This window comes from Sarcophilus harrisii, chromosome 1 (assembly GCF_902635505.1).
Source record: "Sarcophilus harrisii chromosome 1, mSarHar1.11, whole genome shotgun sequence".
Classification (NCBI taxonomy): Eukaryota; Metazoa; Chordata; class Mammalia; order Dasyuromorphia; family Dasyuridae; genus Sarcophilus; species Sarcophilus harrisii.
Genome location: NC_045426.1, coordinates 19,858,532 through 19,880,968, shown reverse-complemented (window position 1 = coordinate 19,880,968; position 22,437 = coordinate 19,858,532). Strand labels below are relative to the sequence as shown.

General features: G+C 35.2%; 1 protein-coding gene across 6 annotated transcripts in view; it reads left to right on the top strand.

Annotated features, from left to right (window-relative positions):
• Positions 1-22,437, top strand: part of C1H3orf67 (chromosome 1 C3orf67 homolog) — a 196,915-nt gene that overhangs the window by 3,706 nt on the left and 170,772 nt on the right. For all 6 annotated transcript variants that reach the window (XR_004232115.1, XR_004232116.1, XR_004232117.1 and 3 more), the window contains exons 2-4: positions 5,418-5,507; positions 6,419-6,512; positions 14,858-14,930. Coding sequence is in view for 3 of the 6 variants with exons in the window: in XM_031953419.1 (XP_031809279.1) it covers positions 5,418-5,507; positions 6,419-6,512; positions 14,858-14,930 (257 nt within the window). In the remaining 3 variants the exon portion in view is untranslated. The remainder of the gene's footprint in view (positions 1-5,417; positions 5,508-6,418; positions 6,513-14,857; positions 14,931-22,437) is intronic.

The following is a 22,437-nucleotide window of genomic DNA, read 5'->3' as shown; positions in this document are numbered from 1 at the left end:
ATTTGCATCAGTACTTTCAAATCTTCCCAGCATTCTCTGAAACTGATCCTTTGGTTATTTGATTGTAAGTTCCTTGAAGGCAGGGACTCTGCTTTTTTTGTATCCCTAGCACTTAGCTCAAGGCTTGGCACACTACAGAGGGTTAATAAATGTTGCTTGATTGATTTTCATAACACAATAACATTTTATTACATTTCCTTACCAGTTTGCTTATCTGTTACCAGGTTTGTTGGGCATATACTTTGTTTCTTGTTCATTCCTGTAATAAAAAGAGTAATGACCAATATTTTTGTAAATATGTGCGTTTTTTTCTCTCCACTTTATTTCCCTTTTGATGTGTCAGTGTCTTTCTGGGTCCAAGTATAAGCACAATAGACAGTAGACTTTGGATATAGTTCCAAATTGCTTTTCAATTCCTACCAAGAGGTTTCTTTTAAAAAGTTATCTTTGACAATATGATAAATATAAGGTGAATCTCAAAGTTGTTTTTATTTTCACTCCTTTTATTACTCAATTGGGACATTTCTCATATGATAGCTTTTATGTCATCTTTGGAAAACTACCTGTCCTTGGCCTTTGAGTAGTTTTCTATTGGATTTTATATTTAAGTATTAATGTTAATTCCTGATATTTCTTGTCTGTTAGACATTTATCAGTGACATTTGCTACAAAAATTTTTTTTGTTTTAACCAGCATATCATCTGCAAAACAATTTTGTTTCCTCTTTATATTTATTCTTTCAATTTCTTTATCTTAAACTAAAATAACATCTCCAGAACAACATAATTAATAGAAATAACTACAAGTTTTTGCTTTATCTGCCATCTTTTTGGAAAGGTTCCTTATATTTTCTTTATTATAAATGATGCTACCACTTGGTTTTAGATAATTAACTTTTCACCATATTAAGGAAAGGTCCATTTATTCCTGTGCTTTACAATTTTTTTAACCATAAATGGGTATTATAAATTGTTAAAAGCCCTTTCTGCATCTGTTAACATAATTACATGAATTTTATTATTATGAATATAGCTTTCCTGTTATTGAACTACTCTGCATTTCTGGTGTAATTTCAAGTGGTCATAGTATATCATGTAAAATGTTGCAACCACTTTGCTGGGTCCAAACTCTGCTTCTGCTACATTAGACTTTGTGGTGTTGGACAAGTCCCTTAACTTCTTAGTGCTCCAGACCATTTGCAGAGTCTCAATGATAATAATAATAATAATAGATAGCATTTATATTGAGCATAAAGGTTTGTCAAGCATTCTAAATGTTTTTTCATATGATCATTACAACAATTCTTGGAGGAATGTGGTCTTATGAAATATACCAACGACATCATTAACTTAGTATCTAATCCCAAGCTTTACCCCTATCCCTAGTCATTAAAAATATTGGTTTATAGTTTTCATTCTCTGGTTTTTATCTCCTTATTTTAGTACCAGGATCAGATTTATGTCATAGGAAAAATTTTGGAGAATGCTTTTTTTACAACTTTTCCAACAGTTGATAAAATGTTGGAGTTAATCATTTTTTGAATGTTGGGTAGAATCTGCTTATAAATACATCTAGACCATTTCCCCCCTTTATTTTAGGAGCTCATTTATGGTTGTTCTAATTCTTTTTCTGAGACTATTTAAATGATCTTTTTCTTGTTCTGTTAAGGGTGTTTTGTATTTTTGTAAATATTCATCCATTTTATTTAACTGATCAATTTTGTTAGCATATAACTGGAGAAAACAATTGTTAATAATTTCACTTATTTCATCTTTATTTGAATTATCCTTTTTCGTTTTTTATGTTGCCAATTTGGCTCTCCCTTTTATTAAATTAACACATTTTGTATATTTAGTTTTTTAAGGATTGCATTTTCACTTGATCATTTTAGTGATTTTTTTGTTTTTATTTTTAAGCATTTCTTTGATTTTCATAAATTTTGGTTTTTTTTTTATTTTTTGTTTTCCAGTTTCTTAAGTAGCATATCTAAATCATTAATTGATTCTTTTGTGTGTGAAAGTATTTAGTTACACAGTTTTCTGTGGGAGCAGTTTTAGCTGCATTTACAAAGCTTTGATATGTTGTTTCATTGTTATTTTATTAACATGATGAAATTGTGTATTGATGAAATTGATGTATTGTTTCTATGATTTCTTCTTTTGGCACTTGTATTCTTTAGGATCATTTTGTTTAGGTTTCATTTGTTTGAATCTTTTCATAAATTATTTTTAATTATAATTTTTATTGTGTTGTGGTTAGTAGAGTAAATGCTTTTCTTGCATTTTTTAAATTCTAGATTTTTTTTATGCTTTAGTCTGTCATCAGTTTTTGTAAAGGTTTCACACACAGCTGAAAAATATAGTATATTGCCTTTTCATTTTCTTTTCAATAATTGTCAGAGATCTGTCATCTCCAACTTTTCAAAAATCTCATTCGGATCTTTAATTCTTGTTATAATTCAGACCTATTCATGCTTGTCCGGTGGCTTAGGTACAGGACTGGAACGAAATGAAACACTTAGAGATTGTCTGAGAGTTTTTAAAAGCAGATTTACTTAGTTATATAGCATGGATGTCTAATCAGAGCTGTAGTACAGATTCAGCAACACTCAGCTCTCCTCATCTCCACAAAGAAATGTACATGATCTAATAGTGTATTGCTCCAAACAGCAGTAAAATACAGGTTGCACCTGAAGGCCCTGATTTCTGTTGGACTGGGTTTTTAATGCTCTGGACTACCAGGAAGTCTTGTAAATGATTTTTACCATAGCCACGTAGGCCACTCAGATGGGGACACACTTAGTTGATATTACAATTTCCTACTTGTTTATTTTTATCGTCAGTCGTGTCTAAGTCTGACTAGAGCACATGTCTGTTTCTCACTGTAGTGTGATTAGCTTTTCCTTTTGTTGTTTAGATGCTGTGCTATTTGATGGATATCTCTTGAGCATTATAATTGCTTCTTGTTCGTGTTTAACTCTCATGTACTTCCTCTAAATCGCTCTTTAATCATGTCCATTTTTATCGTTGCTTTGTCTGAGAGTGTAATTGCCATCCTACATTTTTAGGTTCACCTGAGACTTAGTACAGTCTACTCGATCCCTGATCTGAACCTTGTAAATCTTTCACATTTTAACTGTGTTCCCTGTTCTGTTCTTTTGGAAGACAAGGGTGTTCTGCCTCATTGCTTGGAGGTGGCTTTGAGCCTTATCCTTTTGGATGATAGAGACAGATACTGTTTTGTGCAGGGCCCTTTAAGGGCCCTGAGACCTGCATACCCTCCCCTGAAGGTCTTCCACGTTCCTTTATGAAATGGCCTTGTCCTTCACCATGGTGCTAACTGATGAGAGCCAAGATTCTGTTTTCTTCTGCAGAAATCATGCTGGCTTTTGGCCCCCTGTTACTCCTCTGACCACAGCACAGCAAACCTTCTAGAAATCTTTTGCATTTCTGGTTTGGAAGGAGGAACTTAACTAGTTAAGGATTTGGTTTCACTGATCATCCCATATCTTTTATTGGATATGGAAGACTGGGGATCATCTGCAAACAGGATGATTGAGCTCATGGGAGCTGATGATCTCCCTAAGTGAGATAATGTAAGATGAAAGAGGGATTATGAGAGATTTGGTTCTGCTAAAGAAGGAGAAGTGAATGAAAAACCATCTCAGGAGACAGAGAAGGAACAGTCTGACAGAAGGAGACCTGAGACACAGTGTCACAGAAGCCTAGAATGAAGAGAACGGAGGAGAGGGGGATTGATGAGCAGTGAGTGTCCCAGGCTGTTAATTACCTTCCCTGCCTAGACTCTTCTCCTCCAGCACCTAGCAGTCTCAGGCATCTATCTCTCCCTAACCCTGGAATATTGTTCTTTTCTTTAATTAGTGCTTCTCCCAAACATACCATCTCCCCTATCCCCAACAGATCCTTAAGAGTCTATCTGCAAAGTCTCTTCTCATATCTTTCCTTCCTTTATCAGCCAAACTTTAGGAAGAGATGTTATTGCTTTTCATACCCATTGTTTCACTCCCTTCTCAGAAGAGACCTCATTACTTAATTGAAATTGCCTCTTTCTAAAGTCACTAGTGCTCACCTCATTGCCAAATCTGACTTGTCTTTTCTCAGTTTTCATCTTTCTTGACATTTGTAGTATTCCACATTAATACCTAATCAGAGCTATATTACAGATTCAGTTACACTCAGCTCTCCTCATCTCCATTCACATTTACAGTTAAAACTAATTCTGTATTTCCTGACATCTTATTATTAACCCCAAATTATAATTTTCTATTTCCTTTTCTCCTTTTCCTTCTCCCCAGTATTTTACTTATGAGTACTACTTGCCTCAAGCAGCTCTCCCCCTTTAGAGTCCCTCCCCCCTTTCTTATACCTTTCCCCTTACTATTTCTGTTTTCCCTTCTATTTAGCCTACCCCTTTCCTTTTCCTCTCTCCCCTCCCACTTTTCTATAAGGTGAGAGAAGTTTCTTAATGGAATCAAATATGTCTAATATTTTCTCTTTGAGCCAAATCTGATGAAAGTAAGATTCATATAATGTTCATCCCCCTCCCTTTTTTCCCTTATTATAATAGGTTTTCTTTGTCTCTTCCTGAGATGTAATTTCCCTCATTTTGCCTCCATTTTCCCCTTTTTCTGGTATAATCCCCTTTCCACCTCTACTTTCTTTTTAATGTTTTAACAGTAAAATCAAATTATACTTGTATTCTCTATGTACACCCATAACAGAAATATAGTACTCAAGAGTTCTTTTCTTTTTACCTTTTTATACAATATTCCACACTGTTGACTCCCATCTCCAACCGAACATTGTCTGTTCTAGGGTTTTAGACCATTGCTTGTTCTCTCTGGGTTCTCCTTTTACCTTTCTAACTGCTGCTCTTCAGTCTCCTTTGCTGAAACATCGTCTATATCATATCCCAAATTTATGGATGACCCCCAAGGTTCTATCTTAGTCCCTTCTTTCTCAATGGAATTAGTTCTCATGGATTTAATTTTTATGCTGATGACTCATCTGTTTATCCAGTCCCGTGGTCTCTTTAGAGCTTCCACTTTTGTATTTGCTGTCTTCTTTTGGATGTCCCATAGGCATCTCAAACTCGATATTTTTAAAACTGAATATATCTTTCTCCTCAAATCCATGCCTCTTCCAAACTTTGCTATTTCTATTAAGGATTCTACCATCTATCTAGTCCCCTAGGTTAGAAAGTCAAGAATGACACCTACTATCTTGATTCTCATTCTCCTTCACATTCGTGGGCTAGACTGTAATCTACTTTAGGATAGAGAATTTTATTTTTATATCTCCCGTGCTTTGTCAGATTCCTGGTACTTCACATATATATAATGAATATTTGTTAATTAATTCATTGTTAATTTTTTTTTATTTACTTTTATTTTGTAGGGGGGGCCATTTGTTGAAATCTTCAGTGCCCAGGGCAAAAATCCTGGAGCAAAATGGAAGATCTCTGGCAGTCCATCTGTAATTTGGAAAGTAAGTATTATAATTTAAATATAATTTCAATCTATAATTTTAGTTTATTTTAAAAAGTTTTCATCAATTTTAAAAATGAAAACATAAGAGCTGTGTGACTTAATTATAAGAGAACTTATTACTTGCATTTCTTCTAATTTCATAATAGATGACCATTTAAATTAAAACTTTGCACATTTGAAATTAGATTCATTATGCTTATTGTACCTTGAATACTTTTATTGTAATAGGCCCAAATTAGTTGCAACTTTATAGTTAATGCAACTTTATAGTTAACAAAAGTATCCTGAATCACCTTTTCAGATATTTATAATTCTTCATTATAAGGAAATATGCTAGGTCAAATAAAGTTATGAATTGAACTTTAGGACTTTGCAGTCCTAAATACATCATATGTTACTTGGTCACACAACTAATAGCAAAGAATAACATTGTAGTTTTGTTTTATTACTTCAAGGATCTGTAGTTCTATCCCTGTAGTTATATTCTATCATTCAGATTGTAACTAATAATCTGTCTTACTCTTTCTGAGTTACAAGCATGCAAGCCGGCTCTGTAGCATCTCACAGAGTTGGCAAAGCCTTTGAGAACTTGGAGTCATCCAAGTCACTTGAACGTGAAAGCTTCTTTGGCTTTTTTATAACTATTCTATTAAATAGTAAAGAAGAATCAGTCTGAGTTTTCAGCAGTGGAAACTTTCTTGTGGTGTGGGGAGCATACTCCAGGAGAGCCTAGTCCAATTTACTACTTTTTTTTTGAAAAACCCAGCCTCCTTTGCAAACACAAATACACCCTCTAATTCCAATTCATATTGTTGAAGGATTTTTTCTTTGGGATTTTATCTTTGATTTTATAATGGAATTGAAATGGAAATATCCTGTATTGTTTGCTTTTTCTTTTACATCTTCTAGGAGTTTGATAAAGAAGTTAAAAGTTTTGTCTTTGTCCTTGAAGGCAGTAGCCAGACCAATAAAATTCAGTTACCAAAGGAGAATAAGCAGATCCGTAAGTATTATTACACTAATATCCTAAATTGCATTCCATTTCTTATTCATTGTTCTGATTTTTTCACTAACAAAAAAAACATACTAATGTGGAATTGAGTTTATACTTTTGATTTCAAAGAAAATAATTTTTCAAGAAGTTTGCCATGACTAGTAGAGCACTTTGTAATTAAGCATGCCTGAAATATTTCTCAAACAAGAGATAAAAATCAAGTGGAAACTTCCTTGTATGGGGGGGGGGGGGAGAACATTTGGGAAATAGTAAATTAAAGATTATTTTGCATCAATTTTTTAAAAAGTTTTGTTAAATGTGAGGTATACAAAGACAGAACTGAAATAATACCTGCCCTCAAAAAGCTTATCTTCTAACAGTGAAGGTGGCAGCCTTTCTGGATTATGTTTGATTGAATATTGATAGTCTTCATATTATTGTGTCAGGGATTACTAAAATTCCAACTCCATGTAAATTCCCCCATCCCCTTTTATTATGTATAAATTATTTCAGGTTTTCTTCAAAGTTTCCATGATTTTTCTTTATGAGTTTTACCTCCAGCAATGCAAATTACAGCCCTCTTTCCCTTCAGAGATGGTTTTATGAATTACTTTGGACAAAAAAAAAAAAAAAATCACCTAATAACCAAACTCTTGTGTTAATCTTCAGCCACTCCTTGGATGACTATCTGTCTGTTACTGGACATTTCCAACTTGGTAGAACCTTTCCAGATGTTAGCTTCATTATGTTTTGGTTGTAATATTTACAACTACTAACATTTCTATAGGATTACCATGTACTATGTAATTTCTATGGGATTATAGAGTGCTAAACACTCTATAAATATTATCTGCTTTAGTCCTCACAACCATCCTGGGAAGTGGATTCTATTATTATCTTCATTTTACAGATGTGGAAATTGAGGCAAATGAGATTAAATTAGTTGTCCAAGGTCACACACCTAGTAAGTGTCCAAGCATGGTTTGGATTCAGGTCTTTGTGACTCTAGCATCCATCTACTAGGTCAGCTAGCTTTAAAAATATCATGAGGCATCAGGGCAAAACTTGAGTGTGGAAGATGAAATTGCAAATGTATAAAAAATATTTATTACATGTGTCAAAATCTTGGTGTGAAAATAAATTTACTTCCACAAGAACTTAAGTAATGTTCCATCTGTCAATTAAAATGGATTTCTTAAGTACCTACTTAGGCACCAGGCATGGGATGCAAAGACTTACAAAGACTTACAGTCTGTTGGGGAAAGGGCAGATAGGTTGTGTAGAAAATTGTGATAGGTCTGTGTGAAATTTGCAATGGGAGTGGTAATATCCACCTCACAGTTGGGGTAAGGTGGTAGACTTCAGGAAGAAAATGGAGGCTTATTTAGATCTTGGAAGAATAGAGAAGAGATGACCGAAGGTCCATTTTGGGCAAAATAGCCAATGCATGGATGTGGCAAAGAGCAGGGAGGACTACCAGGAGTAGAATTTGGCTGGAACCTTGAGCACATGAAGGAGAATAGTATAGTTAGTAAAGCCAAATATTTAGATTGTGTCCAGTTGTGAGACTTAGTGTGCCACAGTGAGGGGTTAATACTTTATTTGATAGGCAGTGGGGAGTCACTGAAGTTTCTTGAGTTGACAAAGGAAATGATAGTAGGAAAGAATAAGGAAATATGTATAGAGGATAGATGCAAGTCTATGTCTAGGTCAAAAGAGTTGAGGTTTGAACTACAGTGGTTGTAGGTTTAACATACCCTATTTTGCTTTAAAATATTTTTGATTCAATCTTTATATCACTAAGACATCTTCTGTACCCATTCCAGGTTAATTTTTAAATTGGATTCTTAAATGTTGAGTGACCCAGCACCTGAAAACTTCCCTAGGACTTTTGGGCTAACTTGTATATATCAAGGTCCAAATTGTGGTAATGATAAAATGGAAATTTAAATTTATATTTAATTTTGACTTTCACAAAGTCCTACTCTGATCCTTCATTGTAGTATGAAACCAATCTTGGATTTTTAGTTTCAAAGAAAATGCCAGTGCAAGAATTGTACAGTGATAGGAAAGAGAGATCATCTATAAATAAATTTTGACTTAACTATAGATACTCTTAAACTCCAAGATCTTTGTTCACTAACTAGTGAATTGACAAAAATGGAAGGACTGAACCTACCTCAGTGTCGATATTCCCAAAATAAAGAAACTAGAAAGATGACAGGAAATTGCATCTAAATGGAAGTATGACTGCCCAATAGATCAAGCAATCAAAGGATATGAACAAGTGGCTTTCAGGAGAAGAATCTTGGATTCTTATTAACCATGTGAAAGAATGCTCTAGATCATTAATAAGAAAAGATGTGCATGTTAAAATAGCCCTAACAATTAACAAAGATAACAAAAGGTGGAAGAGTCAGTATTGGAGGAGTATAGGAAGATAGATACACTAGTAAGTGGAAATATGAATCAGTATAACTACTTTTGAAAGCAATCTGGACTCCTGCAAATGAAGTGATTGAAATATCCATACTCTTTTATCTAGAGATTCCACACTTGGATTTATACCCCAAGGAGGTCATTGATAAGAAAGTCACCATATACACAAATATATATCTTTTAAGATAGAAGTAGTATATGAATGTAATGGAATATTACTGCACTATGAAAAATGACTAGGATATATACCAAAAAGCATGCAGAAAGGTTTATATGAATTTAAGAATGATATTCTTCCCTCCATTTACAAAAGGATTACCACAATGTAATGGAAAGAGTGATCACCAAAAAAAAAAAAAATCAAAAGTGAATGCTGCAGATCTACAGAGACCAAAATTAGCTCCATAAAAGAGATAGGAGAAGACCTTTCACCCCCACTTCTTTGTAGATGTGGGACGACTACAAGTATTGTCCATTGTATATGTTTTTAGACTTGTGATGCATTGATCAATTTTGCTGATGTTTTTCTGTTGTTCTTATCTCTTTAAAAACATTATTACATGAGATGACTCTCTGGGAAGGGAAGAAGTAGTACAAGTATAGAAGTACATCAAATTTATTTTTAAAAAGTGATGTAATTGATTTCATCACATACTTAAAGACAACAAGAAGAGTAATAGCATGTTCCTATGATGTGTAAAAGAAAAAGACTATGATGAATGTACTTAGGGCTTATTCATCAACATCTGGTACAGAAAATAAATGAGGAGATTTTTAAGAAATTTAACAAGATACACTATTAACAAGATGACCAAATTAACACATACCTTTATATTCAGTAACTTCAGTTAAGAAATGAAAACTATCAAAGGTTATCACTTCCTCAAAAATCAAATTTTCTTGTGTAAGAGAGTCAAAGGCCCAGGACATGCTAAACACTCAGTATCCAATAAAAAAAGAAAAAGGCCCAGGACATGCTAAGCACTCAGTATCCAATAAAAAAAGAAACTGACTGTATTCTAACAAGGAAAACATCTGGTTTCTGGTTGATTCAAATCAAAATTAGCTGTCTGTTTATAAGTCACCATTGAGATCTTAGAGCTTAAGGGTAAAATCAACATCAAATAAGAAGAAAATAAAGATGATAAGAATGCTTAAAATTACTAAAGCTGCTTCAACCTGACCTTTTTAAATGGCTACCTAAGCTAAAAAATGGGAAATTGAAAAAGGGCAAAAATATTGACCTTGATTATCACCATTTCTTGCAAAAAATTAAGTGGTTCAAAGCAATTGTTGCAATAAAAAATCTAAAAGGACTCTGAAACTGTTTTCATCAGAAAACCTTTGATTTCCTTGCACAGTGAGAAGAAAGATAGAAGCTAAAGAAAGGCATTTTTGGTTTGAATACAAACTCATTTGTAAAGCATTTCAGAAGATGGCTTGAACCAGTTCTCTTCACAAAACAGGGAAAAACAGTAGAAATGAAAACAAGGACAGGGAAAGCTTGACCTAAGATCCAGCCAACCTGGAATCAATCATATCCTTCCAAGTAATGTTATAGGTGAAACTGGTAGGAAGACAACAAAGTGACCAAAAATGGAACTCGTTTGTCAGCATATTTGTCAGCATACAGGATCCTATTCTTATTATTAGTGATAGTGGAATCACAAACACCTTAGTACTGGATACATCATATGAGGAAGTTGAAATACACTCAAGAAAATGAAATCAGTAAGAATTTCAGGGCTTGATTAAATACCCATGTAGGAAATTTGTTTTGAAAAAGATACAATCCTGAAAATATTGGGATTGTTTCACAAGAGCTCTCAAGAAAGAGATATAATGGGAAAAAAATGAAAAATGCTATTACTTAGAAAACGGCAGTTGAGAAGGCATCAACTACTTTCCCTCCTTGTAACATCTTGATGATCATATTTTACACATGTACTGAGGAGATGCTTGATTAAAATAAGAGAAGGAAATAGCCTCTGTGAAGAGTGGGACAGAGAATCCATTAGAGATAATTAAAAAGGCTTGTGAGGTTTGAATTCAAAAATAAATCACATAAATTTGTAGAGGATCAAGTCATCATGGTTTTGTGATTTTTCTCTTGCTCATTTCAAAAACTCATGAGTAGGAGTGGAAGAGACAGATGGTGTGGTAGCTGAAGGTGACAAGGTGTTGGGGGAGCTAGGGAGTCTTGAGAAGAGTTGGATAGTGTAGGATTGAATGGCAGAGTCAATCAATTAAAAATAGGAACTAGATGGGAGCAAGTCCTGAATTAACTTGGGAAGACTGAAGTGCTTCATGCCAAGAGAGAAACTTAAGAAGTGACTTGAAAGAAGCTTTTGAAGGAATTTGATACCTCTGGAAATTGAGCAGCAGCCAGCAAACCTTCGGGTTTGTCTCAGGGATGCAGGCCCTAGGACCTGTGCAAGGAGATAGTAAGGGCAAGCACTGAGCCCAAGGAAAGTCTACACCCCTTTTTGACCAGGTGATGACCTGGAGTTACCATTGGCATCATTTTTTTTAAATTAAAGTTTAAGAATTTTTATATATATCCTATTAGAGTTCTTCTTATATTTGGTCCAACATTCTACCCTGTTGAGATATTTTTAAATTCCCTGATGGTGTCATCACTATGCTAGCTATTGCTCCTCCTTTTGAATTATCTGAACATTTGAAAAGAATGATAGGTATGAAGTTAAGATATCATCAAAAAATGAATAAAGCATTTATTAAGTGCTTATCATGTACAAAGCACTTTGCTAAGCACTGGGAATGCAATTAGAAAAGTAAGAGTGTCTGCTATCAGAGCTGCAAGTCAGATAGAAAAGGCCCATAATTTCTTAGGGTTCAATAACAAAACAAATAGTTATGACATGTAAAAGATAAAATATACTGTTCAAGGGCTAGGAAAAGATCCCTGGGGCATTCTACTTGGGACCTTCTTCAAACTGAGATCGAACCATTAATTACTATTCTTTGAGTCAAGCCATTCAGTCAAGTCTGAAACCATTTAGTTAAACTTTTCTGTCTTTTTCTGAGAATGGTATGAAAAATTAGGAAATGCTTTACTAAAATATAGGTAAATTTCATCTATTTATTAGCTTTGTAATAGTGTCTAAAAAGGAAGTAAGGTTGGTTTAACATAACCAATTCCTGATAAAGTCATGTTGGCTCTTTATGTTTAGCATTTATTCTTCTGTATCTTTGAAGTAATACATTCTAGAAATTTTGGAGTATTCAAAGTTAAGCTCATTGATTTGTTTTCAAATTCTATTTTTGTATCTTTTTTTTCCAGAGTTGGGAAATTTGTCCTTTTGCAGAAAAGTACACCTTTTCTATTTTTCATATTTTTCCATTTATTTCTGATGCTCTTTAATTGCATTAACTCGTTCTTTTAGTATGTTAAAACTCATCATGAAATGAAGTTTGTGAGAAAGCTAAGAACCACAAATCACAAGCTTCATTTCATGATGAGTTTTATCATTTCTCCTAACTTTTGTCCTTAGAGCATGAGCTTTTATATTCATCCCATTGCCTCTTTAAAAACGTTGTATTATATATTTGTATTTTTATGGATCTACGTTACTCCCCTACTCAATAAACTCAAGTAGCTCCTAATCACCTCCAGGATGAAATATAAAACACCTCCTTTATTGTTCAAAGCCCTTCATTAACACCTGACCCCTTTCCACCCTTCCTAGCTTCTCTTTTTGGCCTTTCAGCCTTCTGCCATCAGTAAACTGACTTCCTTGCTATTCCCCCAGTTTCTCTCTGTGTCCTCCATGTCTAGAATTCTCTGCTTCCTTGGTTTCCTTCCAGTGTCAGTTAAAGTCATAGCTTGAACAAGAAACTTTTCCTAAGCCTCCTTAGTCTTCGTACCTTTCCTCTGAGATGATTGTGCCTATCTTTTTATAATCTCTTCATCATTAACTATTTCCACTTTTCATCAGCTTTGCCAGTTTTCTGAGGGCTGTGTGAAATCTTACAGAGTTTTGGTTTTCATCTCTCTTGTTTTTAAATATTTGGGGCATAAAATGTTTGTGGCAGCCCTGTTTGTAGTGGCTAGAAACTGGAAACTGAGTGGATGCCCATCAATTGGAGAATGGTTGGGTAAATTGTGGTATATGAATGTTATGGAATATTATTGTTCTGTAAGAAATGACCAGCAGGATGAATACAGAGAGGCTTGGAGAGACTTACATGAACTGATGCTAAGTGAAATGAGCAGAACCAAGAGATCATTATATACGTCAACAACGGTACTGTATGAAGATGTAATCTGATGGAAGTTGATTTCTTTGACAAAGAGACCTAATTCAGTTTCAATTGATCAATGATGGACAGAAGCAGCTACACCCAAAGAAAAAACACTGGGAAATGAATGTAAACTGTTTGCATTTTTGTTTTTCTTCCCGGGTTATTTTTACCTTTACCTTGCCATCTAGGGGAGGGGGTGGAGGGTGGGAGGGAAAAATCGGAACAGAAGTGAGTGCAAGGGATAATGTTGTAAAAAAATTACCCTGGCATGGGTTCTGTCAATAAAAAGTTACTATAATAAAAAAATAAAAAAGATGAAAAAGAAAAAAAAGAAAAATAAATAAATAAATATTTGGGGCATGCTTTTAAATGATTTTTAATAGTTTGTGATTTCGAGAGCTGTTTATTCATGTCCTTTGTTATTTATCTATTGGAGAGTTGACAGTCACTTATTTTTTGAAAGGGCAGCACTGATAAGGGATCACCACCAACAAAATTAGTGATGAGGAGCCCTTGAAGACTTTACTTCTCGGAATGCACTTTGACTTTACTGTCTTATCCCATACTATCCTGAGGTTATTCTGATTAAATTGAACTACAAGCAAGACCCCTCTGTCTCCTGCCCATACCAGCCTCTTTGACCTGATAACAGATGTTGGTCCAGGAAGAAGGCAGTGTGGCTTGTTAGACTGGTCAGAGATCTAAAGAAAGAAATGAATGCTTATGTATTGCTTAACCAAAGCACAAGATGCTGCTGCTTTTCCTAATGCCTTCAGTCCAAGTGGAATTAGGGATAAGGAATTTTTAAATTTTAAAACTCTAATATCCAATAAGATCATGATTCATATACCATGAGCAGATTCACAGACGTTGGCATTATAAATGAAAATGTAATTCCCCATTTCACTTGACTTTGGAAACTTAACCATATGAGCCAGATATGGCTCATTAAACTTTGGCTTGCACACTTGTCCTAATTGTAATTCTTTTTGTGATTGATTGTTTTTATTAAGTTGTTTAATAAAGTTAAAACTGTCAGAGAATGAAAATAATTTCTCCCTGTTTTTATGGTAACTTTGATGGGATTCTGTAGTTCAAGTTTATGTGCCTATGGGGATTCTAGTGCTTTGTGTTCATTCTCTTATAACCTAATAAAAATGGTAAATAAAAAATTAGGTTTTTTTTATTTTCATAAAAATTTCACTAAGACTACATATGAAATTTTAAGGAAGCAGGGTCGGTTGAAATTTGAGGGTTGGGTTTTTTTTTTTAAGTTCTCATTTACTTTCCCATAGTTGGGAGTCGTCAGCAACAGCAGCACTATTACAGTACTTGGTCTGTATCCCAGCTTTTTAAACTATAATTTGCTTCCTCAGATGGGGTCTTGTAATTCATGTGGGGATCACAAAATTATGATTTACTATTGGTAAATGTACACCTATTTTATATACTTGTACATCTGAGGTCAGTATAAGAATTTCTCAGACAAAAAGGGGTGTGAATGGAAAAAGTTGAAGAAGCCCTGGTCTGCACTGCCAAAGTGCTAAAAGATTTCGCCTGTTAATGATGTTTGTCCTAATGATGTGTGTGTATATATAACTGTCCTGGTCCTCATGATGTTGTCCATTTCTCTTCCCCTTTTATTCTAGTTGGTCTGATCCAGCGGTTTCTTGTACTTCAGATCTACGTGCCCCTGGGACAAGACTTCTCTACTGAATTGCTGTAAGAAAGACCTCATTTTCCTGAATGTTTTATGTGTAGCAGACACTTGATCAATTGAAGCTGAACCAACAGCCATTAATCGCAAGTGGCAGTTTTTGCATTAAAGAGCAGTGACTTATCAAGTCAACATGAAGTAATTAAGTTAATTTAATCGTATTTCTCAGATGCCCAGTATATTCTGGTATTTCCCCAAGGATAGAAAGAGTTCTTTCTATGTAGAAAATAAAAAGAATTATGATTGTGACAGTAAAAAGCACATAGTTTTAGGAAAAATATTCAGAAAAATAAATTATGCCATTAAACTGCAGGTAATCAAGAGTGACTTATATTAATAAGTATTTCCTGTTACTTAACTATAGAAGTATACATATTTAAAACAGGTTGAAATTTGGCATTTCAATATAATTTATTTTATGCTTAGAAATATTATCACTGATAAAGAGAATGAAATTAGAATAATACTATTCTAACAAGATAGACTTTGTGATTTTCTGTTTTAAAGCTTCCTATATATTTAAAATGTTTGGAATTATAACTCATAGCATTGGAGCCAAAATAGAGATAAGATGTCTCTCTGAGAAGTGGATCTTGTATGTGCTTAATAAAAATGGGAGGCAGAAAGTGCAAGTTTCCTGATATTTGACTTGAGACCTAAAGAGACCAATGTTCTGAGATTGTGCGGAGGCTACAGCTGCTGCTAGAATGTTGAAGCTTAGGTTGCTTGGCAGCTTGACTAGTATCCCCTTTCAAAAAGTGAACATACATAATGTAAATTAGGAATCATGATTAATGGATAACATTTAAAAAATTTTCTTAGTGTTTTCAGGGTCCCAAGATTCGCATATCGTCCTCTATTTACCTTGCTTGAATGGTAGTTTTTCCTTCTTACATTTTTTTTTAATTGAAGGCTATCTTCTTGAAGACTATCAGAAATAAAGATATCTCCTATTCAGTGGGAAAGTAGAAAAATGGGGAAAATTATTTTTATATTCATAGTAAATAGTAAGTTTCTGAATAGCATATTATTACTACCTAATTGGTTTCAATTTTTGTTAATTACTTGATGAATGTTACATTGACCAGTCTAATCCCTAGTTTTAATCAGCTTTAAAAGTTCCTGGTCTCTAAGACTAGTGCCAAATTCAGTGAAATGAGAGTCCTGTTAAATTAAACCTATTTTGTTCCATCTTATTGAAGATTTTGTAAAATGGTTTGGTAAAATGGACTCTACGATAATCTTTGACTAAAGATCTTCCAGGTGCTCTTTGGTTCATTACTGTGTACAATTATTATTATGCATATACCAACTTATTGGCATTTGCACCATCCCTTTATATATCATGTTGTATATCATGTCTACTCAGCCTCAGAACTCTATGAAGAAGTTTTCACAGATATTATTATTCCCATTTTACAGATGAGTAGAATGAGGTTTAGATTTAAATGATCCATATATGATCACACTGAATCCAAGTTTAGTGTTCTTCCCATGACACCATGACTATGGGTACCAAGTCCAAAGCCTAACAGGTGAATTAATATTGTTAAATAAGTCTAAAGTCTCAGCTTGTTTTCTTAATCATTTGGTTTAATTAATTAATTAATTTATTTAATTAAAATAATTTAATTAATTAATCATTTCCTTTAGAAAACAGAACACTTCAAAAAGTCGGAGATAATTGAGATTTCTGAGTAGGCAAAATTGTTTAATCAAGACTTCATTTAAAAATATTTGAAAAAACCAAGTCTGACATTAAGAAGCATTCAAATAGATAAACCTCAAGGCACTGAAACCATAGCCATAGCTCCCCTTCTTGTATTGGCCCAAAGCCTCATCAAGTTCCCAGAAGCTCCTTAGCCTCCTGACCTATCAGACAAGTCCGTGCTTTACTCCCTTTTACAGGTTTGTAATGTTCTCTATCTACTACATTGTAAAGAGTATAGTGTTGGTCAAGAGAAGGCTGCTAAGGGTGGAATCACAGATGCTTGAAGGAAAGTGGGGAAGGCTTCTTTTCAGAATCCCCTCTTTGTTCACACGGGACTTTATTTTCAATCCTTGGGAAATGAGTAATGTGCCTAGGATTTTTGTTCATTTATTTTTTGGCTACATTCCTCCACATTGATTCCTTCTCTGCCTTGTGGTCTTAATCTGGGCATGGGGAAGTCAATGACTGGTCCACATCCACCTAGTGAGAGTGTGGCAGAGCGTGTCAGACTTTGGGACCAGCTAGCTCTGCCATCCCATACTGCCTCTCAGCAAACAGTCAGAAGGTGATAACTTTATTTTAAATGCAAGGTGAGAATTGAAGCACTTTTGAGTTAGAGGGACCTTGGAGATGATCCAGTCAAATAAATCCATTATCAGTCACATGAACCTTGAGTTGTTCTTTTTGGTATTAGTGATAAGATAAAATCAATTGGCTTATTTTGTTCTTATGCCAAGGGGAAAAAAAAAAAACAGGCAAAATGGTTGAGTCTCTTGGAGCACAGTCTGTCATAACATACTCTTCCTGTCATTAAAGCTTGGCCTAGAGTCCTCCTGCCCGAAATCTTGTTCTATTGTTATTTTGTTTTTGTTTTTTAGAACAAAATAGTTGTGTTTCTATAAATAGGTACAGAGGATTTTGTAGTATGGATGAATGTTAAGAGTAGCAAATAACAAAATATTTTGGGGGAAAAATATATGTAAATAATGGGACACTTTGTTTTATTTATTTATTCATGGATGAGGCAATTGGGGTTAAATGACTTGCATAAGTCACACAGCTAGTAAAGTGTCTGAGACCAGATTTGAACTCATATTCTCCTGCTTCAGAGCTGGTGGTCTATCTGCTGTGCCATCAAGCTACCCCAAGGAATGGGACACTTTGGAAACTATTGCTTTGATTTATTACTGAACGAAAACCATGTACTTTAAGCATAGACCTCTTTCTCTTGCATGTGTGTTTGGAGACAGGTGAATTTGGTTCTTTAACAATGCCAGTCTCATATTAAGGCCTGGTTACAGAAAGGTCAGTGACAGCAAATGACTTTCCTGTGTTGTTCGTGTCCATGACAGCTATGTATACATACCTGCTGTGACCCTTTGGGGAAGAGCTGCTACAATAAAGTTTTATCTGAGTTCTTGGCAGGCTGGACTGAAGGAGGATCATATCAGACAGTGAATCACCAGCATCCTCTGAAGCACAATGAGGAATGGATCCCAGTAGAAAGATGCTGTTTAGATGTGGATCTTTTCACTTTGGTACAAATCTCATTTTTCATACAAACTCCAGTAATCTTCCTTAAAGCATTTAAGCTCAATCTGCTTGTTTTTCCTTAGGCATCTGCATTTTTCAAGTTTTTATATTTATTACACATCTAGACTGTCAGCAGTTCTTGAATACAAAACATAAATAAATGAGATAACTACTTTCTAAAAAAAATACAGATGTCTACAACAGCCACAGTATGAGGAGGAAGGGAACTTTAGAAAAAGAAGAAAGCATACATTCATGGAAAGAAAATGTAATTCATTCTCATTCTCTCTCTTTCTCTCTCTCTCTCTCTCTCTCTCTCTCCCCCCCCCCCCCCCCCCCCCCCCCCCCCCTTAGTGTCTAGAGTAACTTAAACTTCCCTCAAGTTCCCTTTTCCGTCACAGGGATTTTGTAGATCCTATTCCAGGTATTTAAAATCAACAGTTACAGATGCCATTGAGTAGCAATCAGGAAAGAGGAATGACTGAAACCTTTAGTAATCACTTACTAATTTAGTAATGACTGTGTGCAAAGTACCTATCCCAGCCCTGGGGACATGCAGAGAGAAGCACAGACTGCCTGTGATCTCAAAGAACTCATCTTCCATCAGGAAGAGGGCTCTGAGGGAAGGATTCAGGCTCAGGAAGGAAACTTGCCATGGCTCTGAGGGAGCAGTTGCTCGGCAGCTGGTAATACTTTGTCTGTCATGTCATTTCTGCTAAGGAAAGTGTAAGTTTGGGATGTTGGACAGAGCCAAGGTTTTTAGAGAACTTCCCTGTTGGAGTCTCCCATAGCAATGGCTGTAATCTCTGAAGGAGCAGTGGCCAGGCAGCATCATCCTGGGCCTGAATTCTCAGGATGGTGGTGGAGGGCACTAGACTGAGGCCTGGCTTCTCCCAAGAGTCCCAAGATGAAGATTCTGGCCCGTCTTCACTAGGTCTGTGGAGATCCAGATGGTGGAGGCAGCCTTGGCCCCTGCTGCTTTCTGTATCTTTCTCGGGGAGACTTACTGTTTCAGGTAAAACTTCAGATGCAGATGGCAACTGGTTGGCAGATAACAGGGAGAGTGGGTGCCCTCTCCACAGCCTCCAAGATGAGGGCTGGACTAAAAGCAGGACCAGTGATCAGGAGGATATCACTGCTTCCAGTGCTCCTGTGTCCATCAGCCTATTGGTAGCATTGGTCAGCAGTTGTTGTTGGTAGTGATGAAGAAGATGGATCTTCTCTCCACAGTGATTTCTCATAAGTGCAGATGTATCTTGCTATATAGAGTCTTTAGCTATTGATTGATCAGTAAAATTACCAGAATTTCAGAAGTGCCATTTTGGAAACAAAGTAGATGTTCATCAGTTGAATTAGGTGCTTAACAAATGTGTATGAATATAGGGGAATCTTATTGTGCTGAATGAAACGACAGATAGGATGAATACAGCATGAAAAGATTTCATGTGGACTTATAAAAAATGAAGCAAAAGGAGGTAGGATGCATGAAAGGATGGTTCCCTTTTATTCTTACAGAATTGGAGGCAAGTTGGCAATTTTCATGGGCATGGAACGTTGAATCATTTCTCAGATTTTTTTTCTTGATAACTGTATTAATTTTTATCTTTTTAAAAATTTTCTTGATCTAAGAGATGGCTAAGGGGGAAAAGGGAAGGATCCAACTTGAGACTTAGATAATTTCAAAAGATCTACATAAAAATGTAGTTTTGAAAATCTCTGAAATGACAAAAATTATTATTACAAATGCTGAAATTCTCATCTTCTCATTATAGACCTAGAACTATTACTGGAGGTGAGTGCTAAATTGTTGATTTAAAGACTATTCGTTTTTTTTTTTAAATGATTACATATAAAATTGAACTTAGCCATGGAATGTCATTATTCTCACCAAAATAATCAGATTTTGAGGTTTAACATAAAGCTTTTTCTGGTAAGTTAACACAGCGGATTTCCTAAGAGTCAAGCTTGAGATGCATTGTGGTGGGATAGAGAATCAGCAGGTACTTTGGTAGTCACCCGACCTTGTATTTCCTATGTGATCTTGGGCCAAGTTTTTCACCTGGGTCTAGAGAGGAGGCAACAGACTCAAATCGTAAGGGATCAAGCAAATCACAAACTAACATTCTGGATGTTATCATTGTGTTTAGTTTTTAAAATATTTTCCACTTATATCTTAATCTGCTTTAGGTCTGCACCAGGGAGGCTTGAGTTTGATGACAGTTGATCTAGCTCCCAGGTCCATATACTTCTTAAATTTGTGATCCTGAGTTTATTAAGTACTAAATAGATTGGGTTTTTTTGTTTTTAACATCCTCTTCCCTGGTCCTGAAGTAGTGATGGGTTTTATAACCAGATATATCAGTTTTACAAGAGAATGATATCTCTACTAGATACCAAAATCTTTCAAGAGTTTTTTGAATTGTTGACAAAAACTATTATTACTTTCATTTTTACAGAGTGGAAAATAAAATAATGTTGATTCATTCAATCTCTGACTTTTCCAGCTTTAGTCTTAATATGTTTATTTTTTTAATAAAAGAGTTTTCTTCAAGTACATATGATGCTTGTTATATCATGTTTTTTAAAGGATAGCTGAAGGCAATTTAAAATAATCCATTTATCTAACAAGCTTGGAAAGATCTTTTGTTTCTTAAATTTTCTATTATCAGGATATGAGAGGCATTTTATTTCATAAAGATGTATTTGTACATTGATAGACTTCTATTATTAGATTGTCACTTCTTAGGGTATGGATTTGAAAATTATTTTCTCAAAAATTCCCCTTATTTTCTTAATTAAAACAAAACAAAACAAAACACTGAACTTGAAACACCCAGAAAAAGAACATTTCCACATAGAACAGAACACAAAAAGAGAAATCTGTATGAGGCTTTGAATTTTCATTTTACTTTACCTACTTTAATATATATATATATATATATATATATATATATATACACATATACACATATATATAAATAAACATATTTACATGTTACTTTCAAAACTGCCTTTATCATATGTAGTTCCTCCTTAACTTCCTTGTTTTATCTTCTATGCCTGTTTGCAAATGTTCCAATGGCCCTTTTTTTTTTGGGGGGGGGGGGAACATCACTCTTGCTCTCCTTTGCCTCAAGAAAAATAAAGAAAAACTCATAACAAATGAACAGGCAAACAGACCCTATCCTACAGTGACTCCGTCCCAAAATGAACTTCTCCCTGGCTCGTGCCCCCCACACTCTTCTGGAGGCATGGTTAGCCAGAGCTCCCATCAGAGCCAACTTTCTATTGGTTATTCTTACTCCTCCGTCTTCACACTACCAAAGATTGTCCCGAATTAACTTTTGTCATTTTTTATAGTGATTATGTTTTTTCTACCCTTCCTTTGGGTCTACAAGGCAGCCCAAAGCTTCTTCTTGGGTTCTGGCTCTTTTGTTCCTCCATTTAAATGAAATTTGAGGAATAAGAAGTTTGTCCAGCTGGTTTCAGTTCTCCCAGTTATCTTCCCCCTTAAAAACTCCCCCCAAGCCTGCTTGTTTCCTTGCTGATGCAGGTTCCTAAGAGTGGATTCTAATTTAAGCATCAGATCTTGGGTGATTGATCCTGGCGCTCATCCCCTGGTACTTGAATTCCTGCTTTCTGGATGCTTGCTTTGGATTTTGGCGCTAAGGACTGGGCCAGGAGTCTGGAAGACTCACATCCAAATCTAGCCTCAGATGCTGACTAGCTGGGTGACTACTGTCTGCCTTAGTTTCCTCATCTGTAAAATGGAAATAATAATGGCACCCACTTTTTAGGGCTGTGATAAGGGTAAAATGAGACCACATTTGGGAAAGCTCTTGTCAGTGCTTGCTATTGTTATTGACATAAACTGAGATCTTTTGGGAGCCCCAGGATGTAAACTATGTCCCCTTCAGGGGTACTCCAAGACCCTGGGAAAAGCTTGTAAATTCCCAGTTAAATGGTCTTATTCAATTGGAGATTGTGGCCAGTGGTTGCACCCTCTATTGAGTTGAAGATTAGTCCAGAGCCACTTCCAGTAGCTCAAAGTCCCAGTTAAGTAATCTCTTTTCAGTTAGCGATCTAGGCCCAGGGCATTGTGAACATTGACTGAATCTCATTCAATTTTGAATTGAATTGAAGCCCCAGACAGTTAATAAAAAAACAACTTTGAACCTGGAATCCTAAACAGGATTATATATGCCCAGGAAGCTGTCTTCTTAGTAAGCTGTCCTGCCAGGACTCTTTGTCCACCAAGAAGTCTGTCT